At 33.6% G+C, this 21,297-nt stretch overlaps 1 protein-coding gene across 1 annotated transcript in view; it reads right to left on the bottom strand.

Annotated features, from left to right (window-relative positions):
• The window catches only part of LOC110033554 (F-box protein At1g78280), a 46,220-nt gene extending 28,348 nt beyond the window's left edge, over window positions 1–17,872 (bottom strand). The window contains exons 1-9 of the mRNA XM_020737577.1: window positions 17,562–17,872; window positions 3,766–3,873; window positions 3,393–3,448; window positions 3,150–3,292; window positions 2,038–2,235; window positions 1,762–1,961; window positions 1,241–1,340; window positions 581–1,168; window positions 316–438 (exon numbers count right to left, since the gene is read on the bottom strand). Of these exons, the coding sequence (XP_020593236.1) occupies window positions 316–438; window positions 581–1,168; window positions 1,241–1,340; window positions 1,762–1,961; window positions 2,038–2,235; window positions 3,150–3,292; window positions 3,393–3,448; window positions 3,766–3,873; window positions 17,562–17,698 (1,653 nt within the window). The 5' untranslated portion in view covers window positions 17,699–17,872. The remainder of the gene's footprint in view (window positions 1–315; window positions 439–580; window positions 1,169–1,240; window positions 1,341–1,761; window positions 1,962–2,037; window positions 2,236–3,149; window positions 3,293–3,392; window positions 3,449–3,765; window positions 3,874–17,561) is intronic.
• Window positions 17,873–21,297: the final 3,425 nt, after the last annotated feature.

Here is a 21,297-nt window from a genome sequence, read left to right as displayed (position 1 = left end):
ATTAAATATTTATTTTAATGTTATCATAATTCCCTAAAGCACCACCTAAACCACTCCAAATGTCTAGAGGATTCCAAATTTCTGCATTTTATATTTTGTTACACATAATACAAGATCAACCCAGAACTAATGTGATTATCTTCTCATTTCAAAACCATTCACACCAAATTGAAAGGAATAGTTCTCACAAGTTGCTGGTTGAATCACTGAAAAAACAAAAACAGTGCATCTAAATGATACCAAATCAATAACAGAAAAAATAGCAGGTTTGTATAAAAAAAACAATGCCAATGACATGAGATAGAATATGCGTACAGGATTACTGCCTGTACCAACAGGAAACTTCTCATCATCTATCGGTAAAGGCAAATTGTAATGAGTACAAATCTCCATCAGGCAAGCTGACCATTTTTCCACATTCAAGGCCAAGCAAGCACCCTAAATGAGAAATAGGATTGGTCAGAACAACTACACTAGTGATCATAAACTAAGATCCTGGACATATGTTAGCGAGACCTTAAATCATAAAGCTTTCTTTGATTTGACAAAATCCTTTTTAAGAAGAAAATGTTCAGAATACCTTCCATATCAATTTTCTCATTGTAGGTTTTAAAACCCAGAGTTTGTGGAGCCACGTCCTTATCTCCCTTTCTCCTAAAATGTTGCTTGGGCTACAAATTGTATTATAATGATCTATTCCCTTATCCAAAAACATCAGCAAGAAGTTTATGTCATAAGAAAATTCTTGATTATAACACTTGAAAGCATGTGAAAGACCGCTGATAGAATTCCAGCTGTTATGTTGTCCATTCTGCTCTTTAAATGGTTCCAAAATTTTGAGCCTTTTCTCTCTCCGTGACATGTCAGGATAATTCAATAAATTCATCTCGAATGATGCATCATTTTTCAGATATTCATTAACACCATCTTGAACAGCTAAAAATCCAGCACGGCAAACTCCTTTATGAACATGTCCGGGAGCCATATCCAGGCACACAAATTCAAAATTTGATGTATTTACAAAATTTTGTGTAACAGCAACTGTTGTATCTAAATTTAACACGCAATGCCACCATCCACTTGGAACAAATATTGTCTCTCCTGGTAACTGGGTACACTCCAATGGCTTATCTTGGTCGTCCAGAAGAGGGTAAATATCTAGCCACCACTGCACAAATAATACACAAAAGTTACTTAGATTTGTATCAATTATATTTCAAACAAATCATCAACCATTTACCTGCAATGATGATGGACTCTCAATATTTATATCACCATCATCCTCACTAACATGAACTGTAACACCTACAGGTACTCTACCAGGAGGATAAAGTGCCCACCTATAAATAAATCAACAGCATTACTCTTCTAGTCTTCGGAGATGTTTACTCAAAAATCAAGAACCCCGCTCAAAATCAACAAATAAACAATAACCTTGTCAATGATCGGTATATTCTTAATATCAGAACATCAATAAAGATATATACATAGTACATAATATGCATAAAATGAAAGAGAATTCAGCTCTCAATGCAATACAAAGAAAAGACCAATGTTATTTAGGGAAATAATTTATTCCCTGACGACCAGATTCAAAAAATTTAAGGAAAGGAATAATAATATCATTTAATAGACTGGAAGGCAATAATTGAAAATAACCCTTTTCATGTTAACAGAACGTGGCTGTAAGTAAAGACAATATTTGAATAAGGCGGTAATCATAATTTGTATTCATGGACAAATACTTATTAACAAATCTACCTTTTCCTCCCACACAAAAGGGTGTTCCAAGCACTCGTCAAACCTGGATCAACATGCCAAGAAGCACCAGATCTTTCTGGTCCAATTATTAGCCACCTGAAAGGGGGCCTCTGATCATAATCCAGTACATCAAAAAAGTCTTCTTGAAACAGACTTGGCACACAATAATCTTGTAATAAAGCTGGTGCAACTTCTCCAAACTGCAAAAATACCAATTTAAATATTTCAAACCATTTTATAAACCATTCAAAAATAATGTTGAAAATATTTAGTCACCTTATCATCAAAAATATAAAGAGGATCTTCATCATGCTGGCAGTTCATGTATGAAACATAATCCTTGAGTTTCATGGTAATTTTCTTAGAGCTTCTTTGAGATATCCTGAAAGAGACATCACCATAATTGGACAATAACTGATCCACCGTCCACTTATACCTTGCAGGCCAAGTGCTTGCCACTTCAGTAAGTAGAACCTAGGTTGGAAGCGTAAACATCAATGCCTATCAAACTTCTGAAAGAATCTAGTAAAAGTGAGAAAAGTTTAACGAGGGATGGCTGATATTAATTAAAACTACAGGCAAAATAACTGGCATTGAGAGGGTAAACAGTAAGTGATGGCAAGCACTGAAGTCAAAAAAATAAGAAATGGTTCAAACGAAAACAATAACCATTTGATGCACCAAAATAAGGAATTATACGGTTCAATGAACCATTTCTTTTTTTCTTATTTTGCCAGTTATTTTGGTTGAACCATTGAACCATTTCTTATTTTGCCAGAAATTTAGGTTGAAGAAGAAGCACAAAGCTGATATAATAAAATGGTTCAAAGGAAAACAACATCATGGAATATAGCCGAGAAAACAAGTCAAAAAAAAATTTCTGTAGAATGAATACAAGGATTATAGAATGCGGCACTCAGATTTATGATGGCAGGAGCTACTGCCCATAGGGCTGCATATACAGTATACACATAACCTACTGAACAAAAAAAGAGAGAACAAAATCTACAATGACCCTAAAGGAGCACATTTTTGTGAAAAAAATAAAATCAATAGTAAAAACTGATAGCAATTAGAGAAGAAAATTGCAGAAACACATCCTTTCCAACTACTCCAACACAGCCTCTCTAACCCCAAATTAAAACAACTAACATATTACATGCAGAAAGATGGAGGTCAATTTTGGGACATCTTGTTAGAGGAATCAGTTAGACCAAACAAAGTATGAGGAAGATAACGTATGCACAATAACCATTTGATGCACGCAATATTAATTGTACAAATAGGATGCATTTGCTTTAGAGTATGCCACCATTAACCATTAAAATTATAAAAAGGAGAAATCCCTAAATAATTGAAAGTGTTTAAAAGCAACTCAACGACAGTACCGGTTTCTTCTCATCAATTTTATTGTTAAATGCTTCCAATGATTGGTTGTTCCTTCTTTCGAGATCTTTACCATCTGAAGTAAATCCATCCAACGTAGTAAAGCACCGATACCATCTTTTGTAAAGGAAAAGTGAGCTGAAACCTAATAAAAACAAGATAGAAAAATATCCTCATGGTTAATTCACAAAAGCAGAAACGGCTAATATGAAAACAAAAAGGGATGAATATAGATAACCTTATACCATCAAAATGTAGAGGCCGTCTTTGACACTCATCAATCTTGATGCATAGATTTTGTCTGAACAAACAGTACTAGTTAAAATTAAAAGAAAAAACACAAAGTAAAAAAAAGCATGCAATGATTTGAAGGACTGTCTTAACAGAATGCTAAAACAATGAACAGAATTTGTATGTTTCTCGTGAATTGAACTTGAAGATAAATGCACAGTACTTCTTCTGATTAATTAAAGAAAGATACAATTTACATAACGATAAAAGGTTTTCCTCTAATGCTAAAACAATGAACAGAATTTGTACGTTCGTAGTGAATTGAACTTGAAGATAAATGCACAGATTCTTCTTCTAATTAATTAAAGAAAGATACATTTTACATACCGATATAAGGTTGTCCTCTTCCAGGAACCTTTATATTCGAACTGACCCCCATCTCTAAGACATAAATTCATCCAAAGTGGCTCTTCATTGCACAAAACATAAAGAACACTGAAACAGTTGAAGAACAAATTAGGGGTACTTACTTCAAGATTCAAACAGATTAGCAAGAAGGACTTGGGAAGATCCACTTTCAGCTTCTTATGATTCAATATTTATGAAAAACTTCAGTTAAAGCGGCCATATATCTACTCTAACAGTTAATAATTCCTTATTTACATAATAGATAATCAAAGCCAGGATACAAATGTGGATGAAGTGCTGCGTGGCATCCAACACCAAATAAGCTGAATTAACAAATTACATTCCATCAAGTAGATGCTATTCCAAATACCAAAGTTTTCACTTCTCACTGCAGCCAACTAGGCTTAATGCACAGAGAAAAATACAAGCAAACATGTTTTTTAGATTCGAACCTCAAAATCCCACACCCGGAGTTAAAAATTTGCTAGTCATTTCACTTAGCATTGGCACCTATGCCGAAGGCACCCCACACCAGTGATAAAAACTGATGACAACACTTATGAAAGAAAAATATTGAAGATGTTTTAAGCGTTTAAAGTTTATCATGCAGTTCGATTATGATTAGCATAAAATCATGCGACACTCAAAAAATTCTAGTCACAACTTCTCAATAAATTAGGAATAATGTCTGCAAATGTTATCTGCATAATGAGCCGCAATAACACTAAAATAAATATCAATGTTGATAGCATGAGGACCATTATGTGATGAGTTTAAATATAACAACAACAACAACAACAAAGCCTTAATCCCACTACATGGGGTAGGCTACATGAATCCTTTTTCTCCATTGCGTCCTATTTAGTGTCATATTTTCATTTAGATCTAATAAATTGAGATCATTTTTTTATACAATAAGCCCAAGCCTTCCTAGGTATACCTCTACCTTTCTTAACATAATTCGAATATAAAACATTTACTCTCCTAACTAGATCATCAGATGGTCGACGCTTAATGTGACCAAACCATCTAAGAAGACTTTATCTAATTTTGTCTGTCACATGAGCTACACCAACCCTATCACTGATATATTCATTTATCATTTTGTCTCTAAGTGTAAAGCCACTCATCCACCTAATCATTCTCATCTCGACAACACTTAACTTAGTATTATGCTTCTCTTTTAAAGGTCATCATTTAGCGCCATAAAGTATTGTAGGTTTCACCACCATTTTATAAAATTTTCCTTTCAGTCTAAGCGGTACTTTTCTATCACACAAAAGGCCTGAAGCATTCCTCCACTTCAACCAACCAACTTGAATTTTAATATTAACATCCTCATCTATATCACCATCGCTTTGAACAACAGACCTGAGATATCTAAATCGTTCACACCTTTTAATAATTTGATCACCCAAATTTACACTTTTGTCACTAGAGCTACTACTACTAAAATTACATTCCATGTATTCAGTTTTAGTTCTACTCAAACGAAGGCCTTTTGACTCCAATGTAGACCTCCATAATTCAAGTTTTTCCTGGGCTTTTTCTCTCATCTTATCCACGAGAAGGATATCATCAGCAAAAAGCATACACCAAGGTACATCCTCCTGTAAATGTCCAATAAGACCACCCATAAATAAAGCAAAAAGATATGGGCTTAAAGCCGATCCCTAATATAATCCAACAGAAATAGGAAAATATTTAGTCAATCCTCCTTCAGTTCGAACACAAGTAAAAGCTCTCGTGTACATATCTTTAATGACTTGAATATAAATCATATCAACACCTTTCTTCTCAAGAACTTTTCAAATTATAGTAAGCTTTTTCTAAATCAATAAAAACCAAATGTAGAAGCTCCTTATTATCTTTGAACTTCTCCATCAAACCTCTCAATAAATGTATAGCTTCCATAGTAGACTTGCCCGACATAAATCCAAATTGAATATGAGAGATCTTTGTAATATGACTTAAACTATGTTTAATTACCCTCTCCCATAATTTTAAAGTATGACACATTCACTTAACTCCTCTATAATTTGCACACTCTTGTGCATCCCCTTTATTCTTAAAAATGGGGACCAAAATACGCTTCCTCCACTTCTCAGACATCTTTTTAGTTTTTAAAATAATATTAAAGAGTTTAGTAAGCCAAGAAACTCCCCAATCTCCTAAATATTTTCATACTTCAATTGGGATATCATCAGGTCCTACAGACTTTCCACCCTTGATTTTCTTTAAAGTCTCATCAACTTCTTTTTTATTAATGCGACGATAAAAATGAAAAGTTTTATTATTATTAACAATATTAAAATCACTAAGGTCGATCGTATTTTCATAAACTTCATTAAAAAGTTTATCAAAATAACTCACCCACCTATGTTGAATATGTTTTTCTAAAAAAACACTTTTTTATTTTCATCTTTTATACACTTTACTTGAGTTAAATCTTTACCTTTTTTTCTCTTTATTTGACTAGTTTATACATATATTTTTCACCCTCCTTAGTATCTAATTTATTATAAAAATCATTAAAAGCAGAATTTTTAGCGTCACGGATTGTTCTTTTAGACTTCCTGCGGATCGTTTGATATTTCTCTCAGTTCTCTAAGCTTTTACATTTAAACAAATTTTTATAACATAACTGCTTATATTTTATCTTTTCTTGCACATTAGAATTCCACCACCAACTATTTTTATTTAAAGAAATTTTTAATTTTGATTCTTCAAGTCCATTTTTTGCTACTTGTTTAATAGTGTTTGTTATTTTATCTCGCATATCATTTGATTCATCATGAACATCCCAAATATTGAAATCTTGAATTCTACTCATAAAAATAATTTTATTTGTCTTTAAGGTTCCCCCATCTAATTCTACGATGATGAGACTTAGTATTCTTCATTTTATAACTCTTCGTCTAAAAATCTAGATCTAATAAACGATGTTGGATTTTTAAATCCTCACTCGGAACGACCTTACATTCTTTACAATCTCGGCGATCTCTTCTTCTCATAAGAAAACAATCCATTTGTGTTTTATTAAATCAATTCTTATAAGTAATAAGATGTTCATCTCTTTTCTTGAATAAAGTATTAGTAATACCAAAATCAATTTGTGATGAGTTTAAATATGATTAAATTTAATTCCTATTATGTTATGCCATTATTAATTATATGTTAATTTTTTCACAATTAAATGTGAATGAAAATCAAAATAATATATTCAATATAATATATAAAAAATATGTGCATGAAATATACAGTTTCAAAAAGTAATTATTTGTATTTAATTCAAATACTAATGAATAATTTTTTTCATATTTAAAGATACTAAGAAATCATTGATCGCTACAATCGTAAGCAGTCTTTTAAGTTGTCAATTGCTAAAATCCTTGGACCTTTAACAGCTGATTGTTGCAAACACTGCCTTTATTACCTCTTGGTTTTTTAATGATTATATATGTATGGAAATTATGAACCAAAAAATTGATTTATATAATTTAAACCTTGAAGAATTAAAACATATAGCTTTTGATTGGATCTTAGATGATTCTGAGAAATTCATTAGATTGGGCCTTCAATGATCTATATATAGAAATACAAAGCATGTAAAAATCAATGAAGCATTGGGTTTTGCAATATAATACCATTTATCTTCAACTCTTGTGTACTTGCTTGTTAGAGATATTTTTTGGGAGCTTCAGGAGCATTGAAAACTATTTCCAAAAGCAAATCTCTTTATACTGGTGTAGGCTGTAGTTCTTCCTTTTGTGTGACATTTGTATATTGTTCTCCCATATGATTGTTTAGTTGTTAGTATGCATGCCTGAATGAGATTTTGATAAGTTATAGGCTTTTTGAATATCCTTTCCATAACATGAACTTGATCATCGCTAAAAATTGCACATTTTTTCAATAATTTTATTGAGGAATATCACACTTTGATGACTACAAAGTTATTGCTTGAAAAGAAATAAGTGTTTTTGTTAGTTATAAATTAAAAATGACTAATTCTTACTAAGGTTGAGAGTTTGTAACCCCAAATTATGATTTTTGTGTGTTTTTATTGTGAAACACATTATAGATTGCATTAGTAACCCTCAAACCTTAACTATAGACAAAAGAATGATGATATTTCAAGCGAACAAAGTCTACCAGCAAAATTTGCTAGTATAAATATATTGTCCTATAGTAAGTCCAACACCATATTGTTATCAAAGTTTATAGTATATCATGTCCACTAAAAATGAGACATGGCTCAAAAAAATTAATACAAGAAACAACTTCAACAAAATTGAATAAGTTATGGTTCTGAATAACAATCAAGCAGATCCAAATTGCATTCTCACATTTGATGAAAGTTATAATCTAAAGAAATTTTCATGCTAGATTGATAATTTGAAATATTTTTTTGAAAATTAAAAAGAATCTGATTTTGAAACATTTCAATGTGTTGAATCAATATATCTTGATCCTAAAGAATCATTTTGGCAATACATTACATATAAAACTTCACCTGCATGAATTGATAAAACATATTAGTAAAAGACAATATCTATATTTGGTAAATATAGGGTAAATTTTATGAACATTTTAAGCATTATAAACAAGGTGAATATGTATAAATACTATGTTTAGTTTAGGACTCACGTAGTTAAAAACTAGCCTCGACTATTTTTTAATAATTGTTTGTTAGATTAAAAGATGACTTACTAAACTCTTTAATATTATTTTAAAAACTAAAAAGATACCTGAGAAAAATGCCTGAGGTGTGGAGGAAGAGTCTTTTGGTCCCCATTTTTAAGAATAAAGGGATGCAAAAGAGTGTGCAAATTATAGAAGCATTAATTTGATGTGTCATACTTTAAAATTATGGGAGAGGGTAATTGAACATAGGTTAAGACGTAGTACAAAGATTTCTCAAAATCAAATTGGATTTACGCCGAGCAGGTCTACTATGGAAGCTATACATTTATTGAGAAGTTTGATGGAGAATTTCAAAGATAATAGAGAGAATCTACATTTGATTTCATTTGATTTTTATAAAGCATACAATAAGGTTCCAAGAGATATCCTTTGGAGAGTTCTTGAGAAGAAAGGTGTTGATATGACTTTTATTCAAGTAATTAAAGATATTTATACTAGAGCTGTTAATTGTGTTCGACCTGAAGGAGGATAGACTAAATATTTTCCTATTTCTGTTAGATTACAACAAGGACCGACTTTAAGCCCAAATCTTTTTGCTTTAGTTATGGATGGTCTTACTGGACATTTACAGAAAGGATGTACCTTGGTGTATGCTTTTTGCTGATGATATCCTTCTCCTGGATAAGAGGAGAGAAAAAGCCCAGGAAAAACTTGAATTATGGAGGTCTGAATTGGAGTCTAAAGGCCTTTATTTGAGTAAAACTAAAACTGAATATATGGAATGTAATTTTAGTAGTAGTAGCTCTAGTGACATAGTAGTAACTATGGTTGATCAAATTATTAAAATGTGTGAATGCTTTAGATATCTCGGGTCTATTGTTCAAAGTGATGGTGATATTGATGAGAATTTTATTAATAGAATTCAAGTTAGTTGGTTGAAGTTGAGGTATGCTTCGGGCCTTTTGTGTGATAGAAAAGTACCGCTTAGACTGAAAGGAAAATTTTATAAGACGGTGGTGAGACCTGCAATGCTCTATGGCATTGAATGTTGGCATTTAAAAGATAAGCATAATACTAAGTTAAGTGTTGTCAAGATGAGAATGATTAGGTGGATGAGTGGCTTTACACTTAGAGACAAAATGCGAAATGAATATATTCATGATAGGATTGGTGTAGCTCCTATGACAGACAAAATTAGAGAAAGGCGCCTTAGATGGTTTGGTCACATTAAGCGTCGACCATCTAATGATCTGATTAAGAGAGTAGATGCTTTAGATTCTACTTATGTTAAGGAAGGCAGAGGTAGACCTAGGAAGACTTGGGCTTATTGTATAAAAAATGATCTTAATTTTTTAGAACTAAATGAAAATATAACACTAAATAGGACGCAATGGAGAAAAATGATTCATGTAGCCGACCCCATGTAGTGGGATTAAGGCTTTGTTGTTGTTGTTTGCTAGATTAAAAGACTTAAGCAAGAGATTAGGAATGAACTAAACAACAATACACAAAAAACACAATAGGGTTCAACTAGCTCTTTGGAAGTTGAAGAATTTTATGAACATTCTATTAGAACTACCACATTTGTGAATGAAGCTCTTGAAGAAAGATTGTTTTGAATTGCAAAAGCAAGCAAATATGGTTAGTACCAATGTCGTTCGTTCCAAAAAATACAAAGATGTGCAGTTTTTCATGGGTCTTGGGTTCTAAGCTGCTCGTGAAATATAACAAAACATCAAGGATGTTTGTTTTGTCATTAGCCAAATAGAATTTCTTATTAGTCAGCATTCCAAATTCTATAAAATTGATGTTGGACCAGCTCACAAATATTGCTATATAGAAATTAGGCACTATAACTTCTGCAACTATATTCCATTCAACACAAAATTGACTTAAAGCCCGGGACTAATTTACCCAACATGACACATTATAAAATGAATCGTAAGCAGCAAAAAATTTTGCAGGAGATGGATGATGAACCCTAGAAGAAGTAACTCACTAGAAATTGCTTTAGCCATGTGCAATGATCGTACTGTTGGTTCCAAAGAAGAATGGACACTAACAAGTATGTATTGATAGTCATGCAATTAACAAGATCATAATAAAAAATAATTTTTTTCAGCAGTTAAAAAAAATGCTTGGTAATCGCAAGGTGTCACAGATTTTTCTAAAATATATTTGTGCAATGGATATCATCAAATGTGAATATGGGCTAATGACGAGTGAAATACATCATTAAAAATTTGTGAAGTGCTCTATAAATGGCTGGTAATGCCATTCTCCATTGCAACACAACTGGTACATTATGTGCTCGATGAAGATATACTAAAATTATTTATGTCATCTTTGCATACTCTATTTTAATAATATCCTAAATTTCAGGAATTCCATAATCAAGCACCAACAGCTTAAGCTATTTTTTTTGCTTATTTTAGTTGTCAAAATTATTATTCAATCTCAAGAAATATGAGTTTTTTTCTATAGCCAGTGCCAATTTTGTAATATTTATTATTAGTAAAAGAGCCTTTGGGGGGATCCAAGGATGAAAGAAGCAATCCAATCTTGGTCAATCCCTACTTCTATTAAAAGACATGAAGTTTTTTTATGGATTAGCTACAGAGATATGAAATTTTTATGGATAAGCTAAACTTTATATTAATTTCATTCGTTGATTCCATGTGATTATGGAACAAACCATATATTGTTTGAGACACAATCATTTTTCTTAGGGAAAGATGTAACATCAAAGAAAACTCGGGTTGGCCATTGATCTAAGCAATTACAACTTTTAAAGAAAAACCTTTCCAAATAGAAATCAATGCATCTACAAATAGAATAGCCTAAAGTCTAAGTCTCAAGAAGGACAACCAAATGAGATTTTCATTGAAAAACTCAATTCTACACAAAAATGGCCTGGTTTTGAATAAGAATTGTACACAATCATTCAAGCTGTCAAATGGTGGCTAGTGGTAGCAGTATGTATTACATAAAAAGTTTGTGTTATTCATTGAGCATCAATCTCTCTAATTTAAACACTCTCACGAAAACTTTGTGGAATGCATGTCAAATAGATAATTTTACGAAAGTTTAGCTTCATGTTAAAGCGTAAAGACAGCACATCAAATAGAATGGCTAATGCACTCAGTTGCTATGCAAGCCATATAGTGACAATATAGATGAAGATTGTTAGATTAGCAGAACTCCCACATATCTACTCAAACAGCGATGACTTCGCTAAACCATGGTCTAAAGTAGCTCATGATTATTCCATTCCAGCACATTAAATAGAGTGGCTAATGCACTCAGTTGCTATGCAAGCCCTATAGTGATAATATAGATGAAAATTGTTAGATTATCAGAACACCCACATACCTACTCAAACATCGATAACTTCGCTAAACCATGGTCTCTAAGTAGCTCATGATTATTCCATTTAGCAAAGTTTATTTTAAAAAATCAATTGTGTATAACAAATATTTCATTTCGGACTAAGGTTTCAAAATTAGAAATAAAGACATTTTGTTGTTGCGAAAAGAAATGTAAACCTCTGGAAAAAAAAAACATTATAAAATTTAAAATATCTAAAGAAAGTCATAAATCATTGACAAATTAATTTTGTTTATCAGCATAAGCCATAAAATCATACAACAAGAAAAAAAAAAAGTAAATATCAACTTTAAAGTTGATTTGAAAGTAAAAGTATGAAACAAAGTTTACATTATACACTCAAAATTAAAAAAGTGATAGTATATTAAAATATTAAAAATAGTTAAAATAAAACTAAAAAAAAGATAAAATTCAAATTTAACAAATGCAGAAAAAAATGTTAAAGTGAAACCTTAAAAATAGCTACTAGAAAATAAACAAAATACTTTAAAATTGTTTTTTTTTTAAGAAAAAAAAGAAGCTTACCCGCTTACATCAAACACATGCAAGACCCAAGCAGCTGTCGTATGGTAGCTACAAATCTTCTTGCATGTAGAGCCACTGCTCACACTCAACCAACTCCTCGATCGCTTACTACAACCAGCATATAAGCAACCCTCCATCGCAAATGCAGCCCACTCTCTCTCTCTCTCTTTCTCTCTCAACTCTTGTATTCTAATTTAAAATTTTAAATCGCAATTGAAATACAAGTTTATATAAAGTTGAGCCGACCCCACCTAGTGAGATAAAGGTATATTGTTGTTGTTTTTGCAAGTATAAAACATTTAACAAAAGATTTTTTTTAATTTTTATTTGAGGTGTAGACTCAAACAAAAAAAGCACAAGCCTCGTTTAGAAAATAAAAGTGTATGCTAACTCATGTTTAAATATGCAAGGAAGAATGCACCTAAAATGCCTTTTTAAACCATACTTCGGACACAATTAATCAAGGAAATGCATGTAGGATGTACATCAACTCATACATGACATGAAGCAATGATACAATTGAAGGCAAAGTTCAATCAACTGGCCAAAACTTAGTACGGATGTTTGTCGACATGTCAAACCATGTCATATGTACCAAACTTTCAATGGAACAACATAAAACACCAATATATATGCTACATTGCTAATGCTAGATTCCATTTGGAAAAATCCTAGTATTGATTTTGTTTTTGGATTGCAGTAAACTAAGCCGGTGTCAATTTGGTGGTTGTAGATCAATTTTTCAAGATGATATATTTTGTGACATGCAACAATAATACATTTGATGCACTTAATATTGTCTGTCTCTTCTTTGAGAAAATTGTGTGACTACATAAATTACCTCACAGTTTTACATCAAAATGTACTGTGAACTTGTTAGTTGCTTCTGGTGAGAACTGCAACAAACACCTTCAAATCAAGTTTCATTTTAAGTTTAGCTTGCCACCCTCGATAGAACAAGCAAACCCAAGTGACATTAAGCAACATGCTTCATTGTCTTGTTGGAGAGCACCGAAACAATGGTATGAAGTTTTGGGACAATCCAAATTTGTTTACAAATCTATGGATAGCTGCTCTACAGTACAAGGTACGTTCAGCATTATTTACATTAAGCTAACTAATCAGTAACCACACTATTAATCTCATCATCATTCCTAAACCAAAATGCAAACCAACAAAAATCAATGGCTACAGAATTTGATAATATTCTCTCACATATAAAAAAGAAACTAACTTCTACTACTTTGCAGTACAAGAAGCCAGTTGATTGACATTGCTGACATAAAATTTTCATATTGGCGACTTAGGGTTTGTTTGGGACAGCTGCAATTAATTTAAAACTGATGTGTCATAGGTGTGGCATGAAGCTGTTGTGGATAAGCCGGCTATCTGTTTGTTTTTTTGTAGTTTTGAAACGGCTATGTCGTCACTGTTTCTAAGAAAATGACATTTCTACCCCTATAATATATTGTTGTTTATAATATAACTAATCTTGTTAGCACATTCCATACTTGAAAGCAAATATTCATTTCAAACATTATAAAATAAAAATAGACACCTCACAAAACAGTGAGCAACACGACAATCAAAATTAGAAAAAAAAAAACTATTACAATAACACTTAATAATATGATAATATTCTTTTTAAAATACAGTTGGTGTAAGTCAAGAGATAAGCTGTCTTCCAGGGAAACTCTCCACAACTGATCACTCTCAACGGTAGAATCCTCTAACTCATCTGCCCACCTAAAGAAGTCGCAGTTTTATCCTTCTACATCTTTATGTATTTGCATCTATGTAGCTAACTAATAAAAATCACCAATTCAGCTACTATCATATAATTATATAAACGAACACCGCGTGCAAATAAAAGTGGAGAAGCAAATAAGCATTAACAACGTCTCAACGAAAAAATAAAAAATTCAAAGCAGCATGGACAGTAGCTTGTCAAAAAGCAAATATATGTCCAACTAGAATAAAATGAAATCCAAGTGTCCCCGTTCGCATAAAAATAACATAAATAATACACCTCACGGTCATGGGTCATCGTCATGAAAAATTCTCTTTGGGTCGGGTCTTCAAGCAATTTCATAGAAAATAAATACAACAACATATCCTTATAAATTTCTGGAATTGCCTCCAAAATTCGCACAACCTGTTGAATGGACATTGCATGTGATAGGACGTGATCAGTGGTTCATGAAGTCACCAATTGTGAAATCTAACTTCTAATGAAAGCAACACATTTTTTTTTTTGTTTTTCTCAACCCTAGGAAGCTCTAATCAGCTGGTGAATTCAACTTCATTGAGGTTCGGGCTAGGGTCTTCATTCGAATCACCTGTTTGTTCAGCATCCAAGTTTTTAGCGATGCCACCAAACTCTGTCTCACTAGGAGCACATGCATTATTATCAGTTACCATGACACTACCAAACATACGGTCTAACTTATCTTCCATCTCAAGATCGATGTCACTGTATTTAAAATTTTTCACAGATGACACCACCTACAAATTCATAGGATATTTTAATGAATCTGAAAAAATTGAAAACTTGATAAACGCAATGGGCGTTTCATAAATGATCATCTTTAATCTCTATGCCCATCATTCCTCCGAAGCATAAATTGCTCGTTTTATTAGATCTCAACCCAAGCCTGTGTATCCTCGTTTCAACTCTTTTCATATTTTTTAATTTTTTTTAGTTGATATCGTTTATTTTTTAATTGCATCTTATTGTACTCTCTGCCTGTACTTTTCTTAAAATTTTTAATAATATTTTGTCAGCCCTCCTCGTTGAAATAAGTTATCGGTCTATCTCTCAGTTTGAACTCCTTGAGAGAAAGATTGCAAAATATTATTTTTGTATTTTTATCCCACAGCAGATCAATCGACTTCTTTTGTCTTAACCATTGTATTACTAACATGAAAAGAACTAATCAACATACATATTTGCCATAAAAAATATTTATCAGAACTAAAAAGAAATAGCAATGTCAAATAGTATCACCACACTAAACCCTAAACAACTTGTACACCACCTCCACGCCACACACCACCACATCCACACCGCACCACCTCCATACCACACACAGACACATCCACACACGTGACACCACTACCTCCACAGCACACACAACCACATCCACACCACACCACACACTACTTGCATACCACACACCGACACATCACCACATCCATACCACACACCACCACATCCATATTGACACATCACCACCTCCTCCACAACACCACATCCATACCACACACCACCACATCCATATTGACACATCACCACCTCCTCCACAACACACAACACTACATCCACGCCACACATCGACGTATCCACACACACATCACCACCTCCACAGCACACACCACCACATCCACACCACACCACCACCCTACAACACCACCTCCACACCACACACCAATACACCACCACCTCCACAGCACACACCACCACATCCACAACACACCACCACCCTACATCACCACCTTCATACCACACACCACCACATCCACACCAACACATCACCACCTCCACAGCACACACCATCACATCCACACCACACCACCACCCTACAACACCACCTCCATACCACACGTTGAAACATCCAAACTGACACATCACCATCTCTACAGCACCACCACTTCCACACCACACCACCACCCTACAACACCACCTTCATACCACATACCACACACCACCACATCCACACTGACACGTCCCAATCCATCATTTTGGGAAACCACCACAATCACTACCGCCACTAACAAGGGCAGTATAACACTACCACATAACTCATCTGTATTTCAATTAATTTCCACATGCAATCACGAGCAACAACTAACAACACAACACAACCATCCAAATTCAGCAACCAGACATCGAAAAGAGAAGAAAGACAATCAAACCAAAAGTATAACAGAGAGCCCAATAAAATTGCAAAATCCAATAGCACAAACCAACCCTCAGAATCCAACAGCACAAACCAATCGGATAAAGCATAGAGAACCGAAATCCCAAATACCAACATCATCAGCATAGATAAACCAAAGAAATCTGAAATTCCAACCTCACAGCACAAAAAACTGAAAACAACACAGCACAACAAAGAACCAAAAATTTCAACCGTAAGTCGAAATGCCTCAATAAAAGGTCGTAGAGAATACCATCCGAAACCAATCAAAGAATAGGGGGAAAGGCGAGCTCACCGCAATAACAACCAGCCAATGATCCATACCACACCGAAGAACAGAGAGGAGAGGGAGAGGAAAAGAGAAAGGAACTGAACCCTAGCCACGGATCGAAGAGAATCGAGAGAATCTGTGATTTTAAGGCAAAAATTGTGAGAGACAAAAGAGGGTAGAGCAGCTCAAGAGAGGGGATGAGAACAATCACAAGAGACTTGAGGGTAGGGTTGTAAACATATCGCGAAGAAAAGTAGGCTGCAGGGTCGAATCCGCAGCCTGCGTTTCAAATGGTTTTCCCATAAGAGAGGCTGCACGGCAATTTTCAAACGCTAAATGTTGTGTTTTCGCGCCACACCGCGGCTTATCCACGCCGGTTAGTGCTTGTCCATCTTGGCAAGGAAAGTTTTGCGCCATATAAAAATTGAAATATAGGAAGCTCGACGCATTTCTTATCACCAAACGCATATATAACATTGCCTATGTAGTTTTTTCCAGATTGAAGCATATCACCTGCATCCAATTTCGTGGACATAGACACCAATCATTCACTAGATGACAGTTCAACGCAATTCTTCCCAAATAGTAGAAAACTGATGCAGCTCGTAGAACCTCTACTCTACAAATCCTCTTCATTTGCTATTTTAAGGTATTAAAAGTTTTGTTTCTCAGTTATCTAGTATATGTGCTGAAGTAGCACTAATCACTTTCACCATGTAAATAGGTATAAGCAGCACTAATTACTATCACTAGACGCGCTAACTATCCGGTCCTACAACTATTAGTTGTATAGGACATCTTTTGGTTGCGGCTTCTGTCAAGAGTTGCCATTGGAAATCGAAAAACAGAAGATAAACATCTCCTGCATCCTGCATCCTGCATCCTGGCAATGACCTCTACGCCAAATTAGATCCGAAGCATGTCCATTATATAACTCTAACCAAACCACAAAACCAGAGGCCGAATTCAACTGGCAATTAATCAGCAAAACGGTGAGAGATAATCATGCTGTGTAAGAAGAATACCTGCTAACACAAGATAGACGAACGAGATCAGAAGACGATAGGTGCTCAAGAATGACGCATATCAGCTCGTCAGGCAGGACGCTGAGGTGTCCGAGAGCATCGGGCCGCCGATCTCGCGGCTGCCGCGTTTGGTCCATGCGGCGAAGGTTGTTCGGACCAGAGAAGCCGTAAGTCGAATCCAGAAGAAAAATTAACGTTAATTACAAAGCTAGACGGACATGAAAGGAGTTTTATCTGCGTCGCTTAGACGCGCAGATGGCGCGTGATGAACTCGGCGAAATGGAGTTAAACCCCGTTTGCGGGAAAAAATAGGCGAAAACGCCGAGAAAATAACACACATAATAACACCTAAATAACACAGGAAATATCCCGACAGAGAAAAAACGGCGCAGTAATACGGGAGAATATTCTCTCCCGTGTTATTCATGTGTTATTGTGTGTTATTCATGTGTTATTGATGTGTTATTGTGTTATTATAACACCAGGAATATTCTCAGGACACAATAACATATGAATAACACACAATAACACATCAATAACGCGAGAGGGAATTATTATAACCCAAGGAATATTCCCAGGACACAATAACATATGAATAACACACAATAACACATCAATAACGCGAGAGGGAATATTCCCCGTGTTACTACGCCGTTTTTTTTTCTTTATCGCGCGGGTGTCTGATTGCATTGGCTACACACGTTTCTTTACGTGCGTAGTACTGATGTAATATTTTTTTCCCATTTGTCGTGTTGTAAAGGCGGGGCATGCGAAAGGTTAGTAAAAACAGAAAAAATATTTCATCAGCAGTCTTCGATATGTGAATATATGGAGGTAAAAGAAAAATAAAAAAAAAATATTTTAGCATAATAGAATATTCCTCTCGTATTATTTTGTATTATTCATGTGTCATTGTGGTGGTATTCATGTGTTATTGTGTTCTGGGAATATTTTAGTTATAATAACACAATAATGCATGAATACCACCACAATAACACCTGAATAACGTGGAATAACACAGGAGAAATATTTTCTTGTGTTACTGGGTCGGATCACAAGAAAGCGCGGGTATTTCCTTAAAGTCACGTGTCTACATATCAGTGGACTACGAACGTAGCTCTATATTCGGAGCCCTGATGTAATATTTTTCCCCAAGCTTAAGAGGGCTACCAAAGCTCAAAAAAAAACTTGATTTCTTTAAGATAATATAAGCAAAAAGTATTAAATATTAGAGAAATTTGCATGTATACCACATAATTCTTATATTTTTATATATCTAACATCTAAAATTTATTATTTACAATTATAACACTATGTACCATGTAAAATTTATAATTTACATCCATAACACTGATGTCATAAACATGCATAAAAATGCGTACTTAAGTTTTGAAATATTAGTTGAATGTTAAATATTTGAGTTTTATGTATGTAAATATGAAAAATTAAGGGCTAGGTATGTAAATAGATAAAAAATCTGTGGCATGTATGTAAATGCCCCTATATTATAATTATAACTTGAAATATATTTCATGTGATGATCATTTGATTCTTTGAAAAAAAAAAAATTTCGGTCATTAAAATTAAAATTAAAATATTGTGATTAAATTATAATTAAGATCAACCATATATTCATTAGATTTATTTTGAAATATATATAATATATGTATGATCAAACTACATTGAACTAAATCAAACAGTCTTTGACAGAACACGTGTCAGGGTCAATGTCAGCGAGCATCAACAGTTATTAGTTCGCACGAAGCGGATGATCCAGTTGACCGGGCCAAAAATGTCAACTGAATGAACAAAAGAATAACTCACTAATCTAAGAGTAAGTGAGATCGAAATTCAACAAATAACAATTCGACCATGATAAAAGTTATCTTAACAGTTACGGCAGCTGCCGACAATAAAGAAATTTAAGGGCATTATAGATATTTCACAATGTAACTCCTACCCAGTATAAATATAAAAATAATGACATGTAAAGAGAGGACATTTTTGTAAATGGCACGGCAATGTATTACGGACACTTCTAATGCTCTTTAAGTCCCTCTTTTTCTCTCTTTTTTTTTTCTTTCCCTCCTTATTTATGATTTATACATTAAGTGACACTCACACACAAATCTGGGTTCAATGCTCTGAAATATGTGGTGAGCGTGAAATCATATCACAAACAAGATGAGAAGCAACTCAAAGAGAAGATCTCCCACATTAGGGAAATTCCCCGACAACATGAACTGCACCTATGAGTTTATGACTCAACATATCCATGAACTCAATGAGCAAATGATGGAGGCAATCAAAAGCTCACTCACCTAAAAAAAATTGCAAGTACCATGACAAGCAACATCTCATCACCCGAGAAGGACAGACATCATGAATGTTGTAAAGATCTCTCTTGTCTTCAAACCAGAACTAATACCCCAACAACACAAAGTATGCATCTCTCAACTATTACAAACATGAGGACATGGAAGTACTACAACCCGTTGTAAGCCTCTTTTTATCTTATTTAATTTTGAAAATAATATTTAATTTAATATACATATAATTTTGATTTTTTGAAAATAATATTTTGATTTTTAAAAAATGAGCCCAAAAAGATCTCACACATTTAATAGTTTAAATAGTCGAGCACCACATCACAAGCAATACACCTATCACAGGGAATAAACGTATTTCTTATTAGCGGGGTTCGTACATAAACTAAAGAAATTGTATCATTTGTTTGATCTGCAAACCTTTTATATGTATGACGGACATGTTTTCCTACATAATATAAGAATTAGATGATGTTTATATTGTTTGGGTTATTTAGTTCCCTATAACAGCATACCCATATAGTTAATTACATCTCCATAGTCATTTAAGAAAACCTTCGATAATGATCGGAAGCATTTATCTTCAAGATTTTAAAGTTAAGTTTTCAAAGTTGGACATAGGGAAATCAAATGGGAGTGGATCAAATAGAAGCAATTATTTTAGGAATCCAAATGAAAGAAGAAGTAGGGAATGTCACCAATCTTGAGGAAAACCTCAACGACTTCAGAAACTATCCTAATGTTTGACTTCAAATTTGAAGAAGATGTTATTTTAATGTTTCAATCTTGTAGATTTTATTACTTTGGTCTTATATTTGCATGATATCTAACCATGCAAAAAGCTTGGAAGAAATGGAAATTTATTTCATATCAAATGACGGCCCCGAAATCCTAAAAAATTTAGGGTTTATATTGCACAATACGACTGTGCAAAAGTCTTAAGATGAGGTGAGGATTTATGTCACACTGAGCAAACAACCTCAAAATCATATGGTTTGTTGTTTAAACTACAAAAGATTTAGCTGAAAGTAAACATTGTATGCTTTCTCGAGGATGCTCTTCTGTGCCTTGTGACCACGCTGTGCTGCCCACAAAGTTTGCTCCAAGCTCCTCATTGTAGTGGTAACTTTAAGGTTTGCAGTTTATATGTCACACTTTGTTACTGTTAGATTCTATTATTTAAGTGTTTTGGGGAATTTTAACAAGTTAAGTGACTGATGCCTGATCCGTAATTACGTAGTTTTTAAGCTAAAAAATATAGCAAAAAACTTGACCAAATTTATATTAAGCGGCTAGTGTGCAAAATAATATGTTATAGAATTTAGAAATTAATTTATAATTTACTATGGGTACTACGCAAGTATACATATCATTTCTAGTAATATAGGGTTTTCTTTAAAAACATCAGT

The sequence above is a fragment of the Phalaenopsis equestris genome, unplaced genomic scaffold (genome assembly GCF_001263595.1).
Source record: "Phalaenopsis equestris unplaced genomic scaffold, ASM126359v1 Scaffold001221, whole genome shotgun sequence".
In the NCBI taxonomy this organism is placed as follows: domain Eukaryota; kingdom Viridiplantae; phylum Streptophyta; class Magnoliopsida; order Asparagales; family Orchidaceae; genus Phalaenopsis; species Phalaenopsis equestris.
The sequence above is the reverse complement of the archived record's forward strand: the minus strand, read 5'-3'. Positions and strand labels throughout refer to the sequence as shown.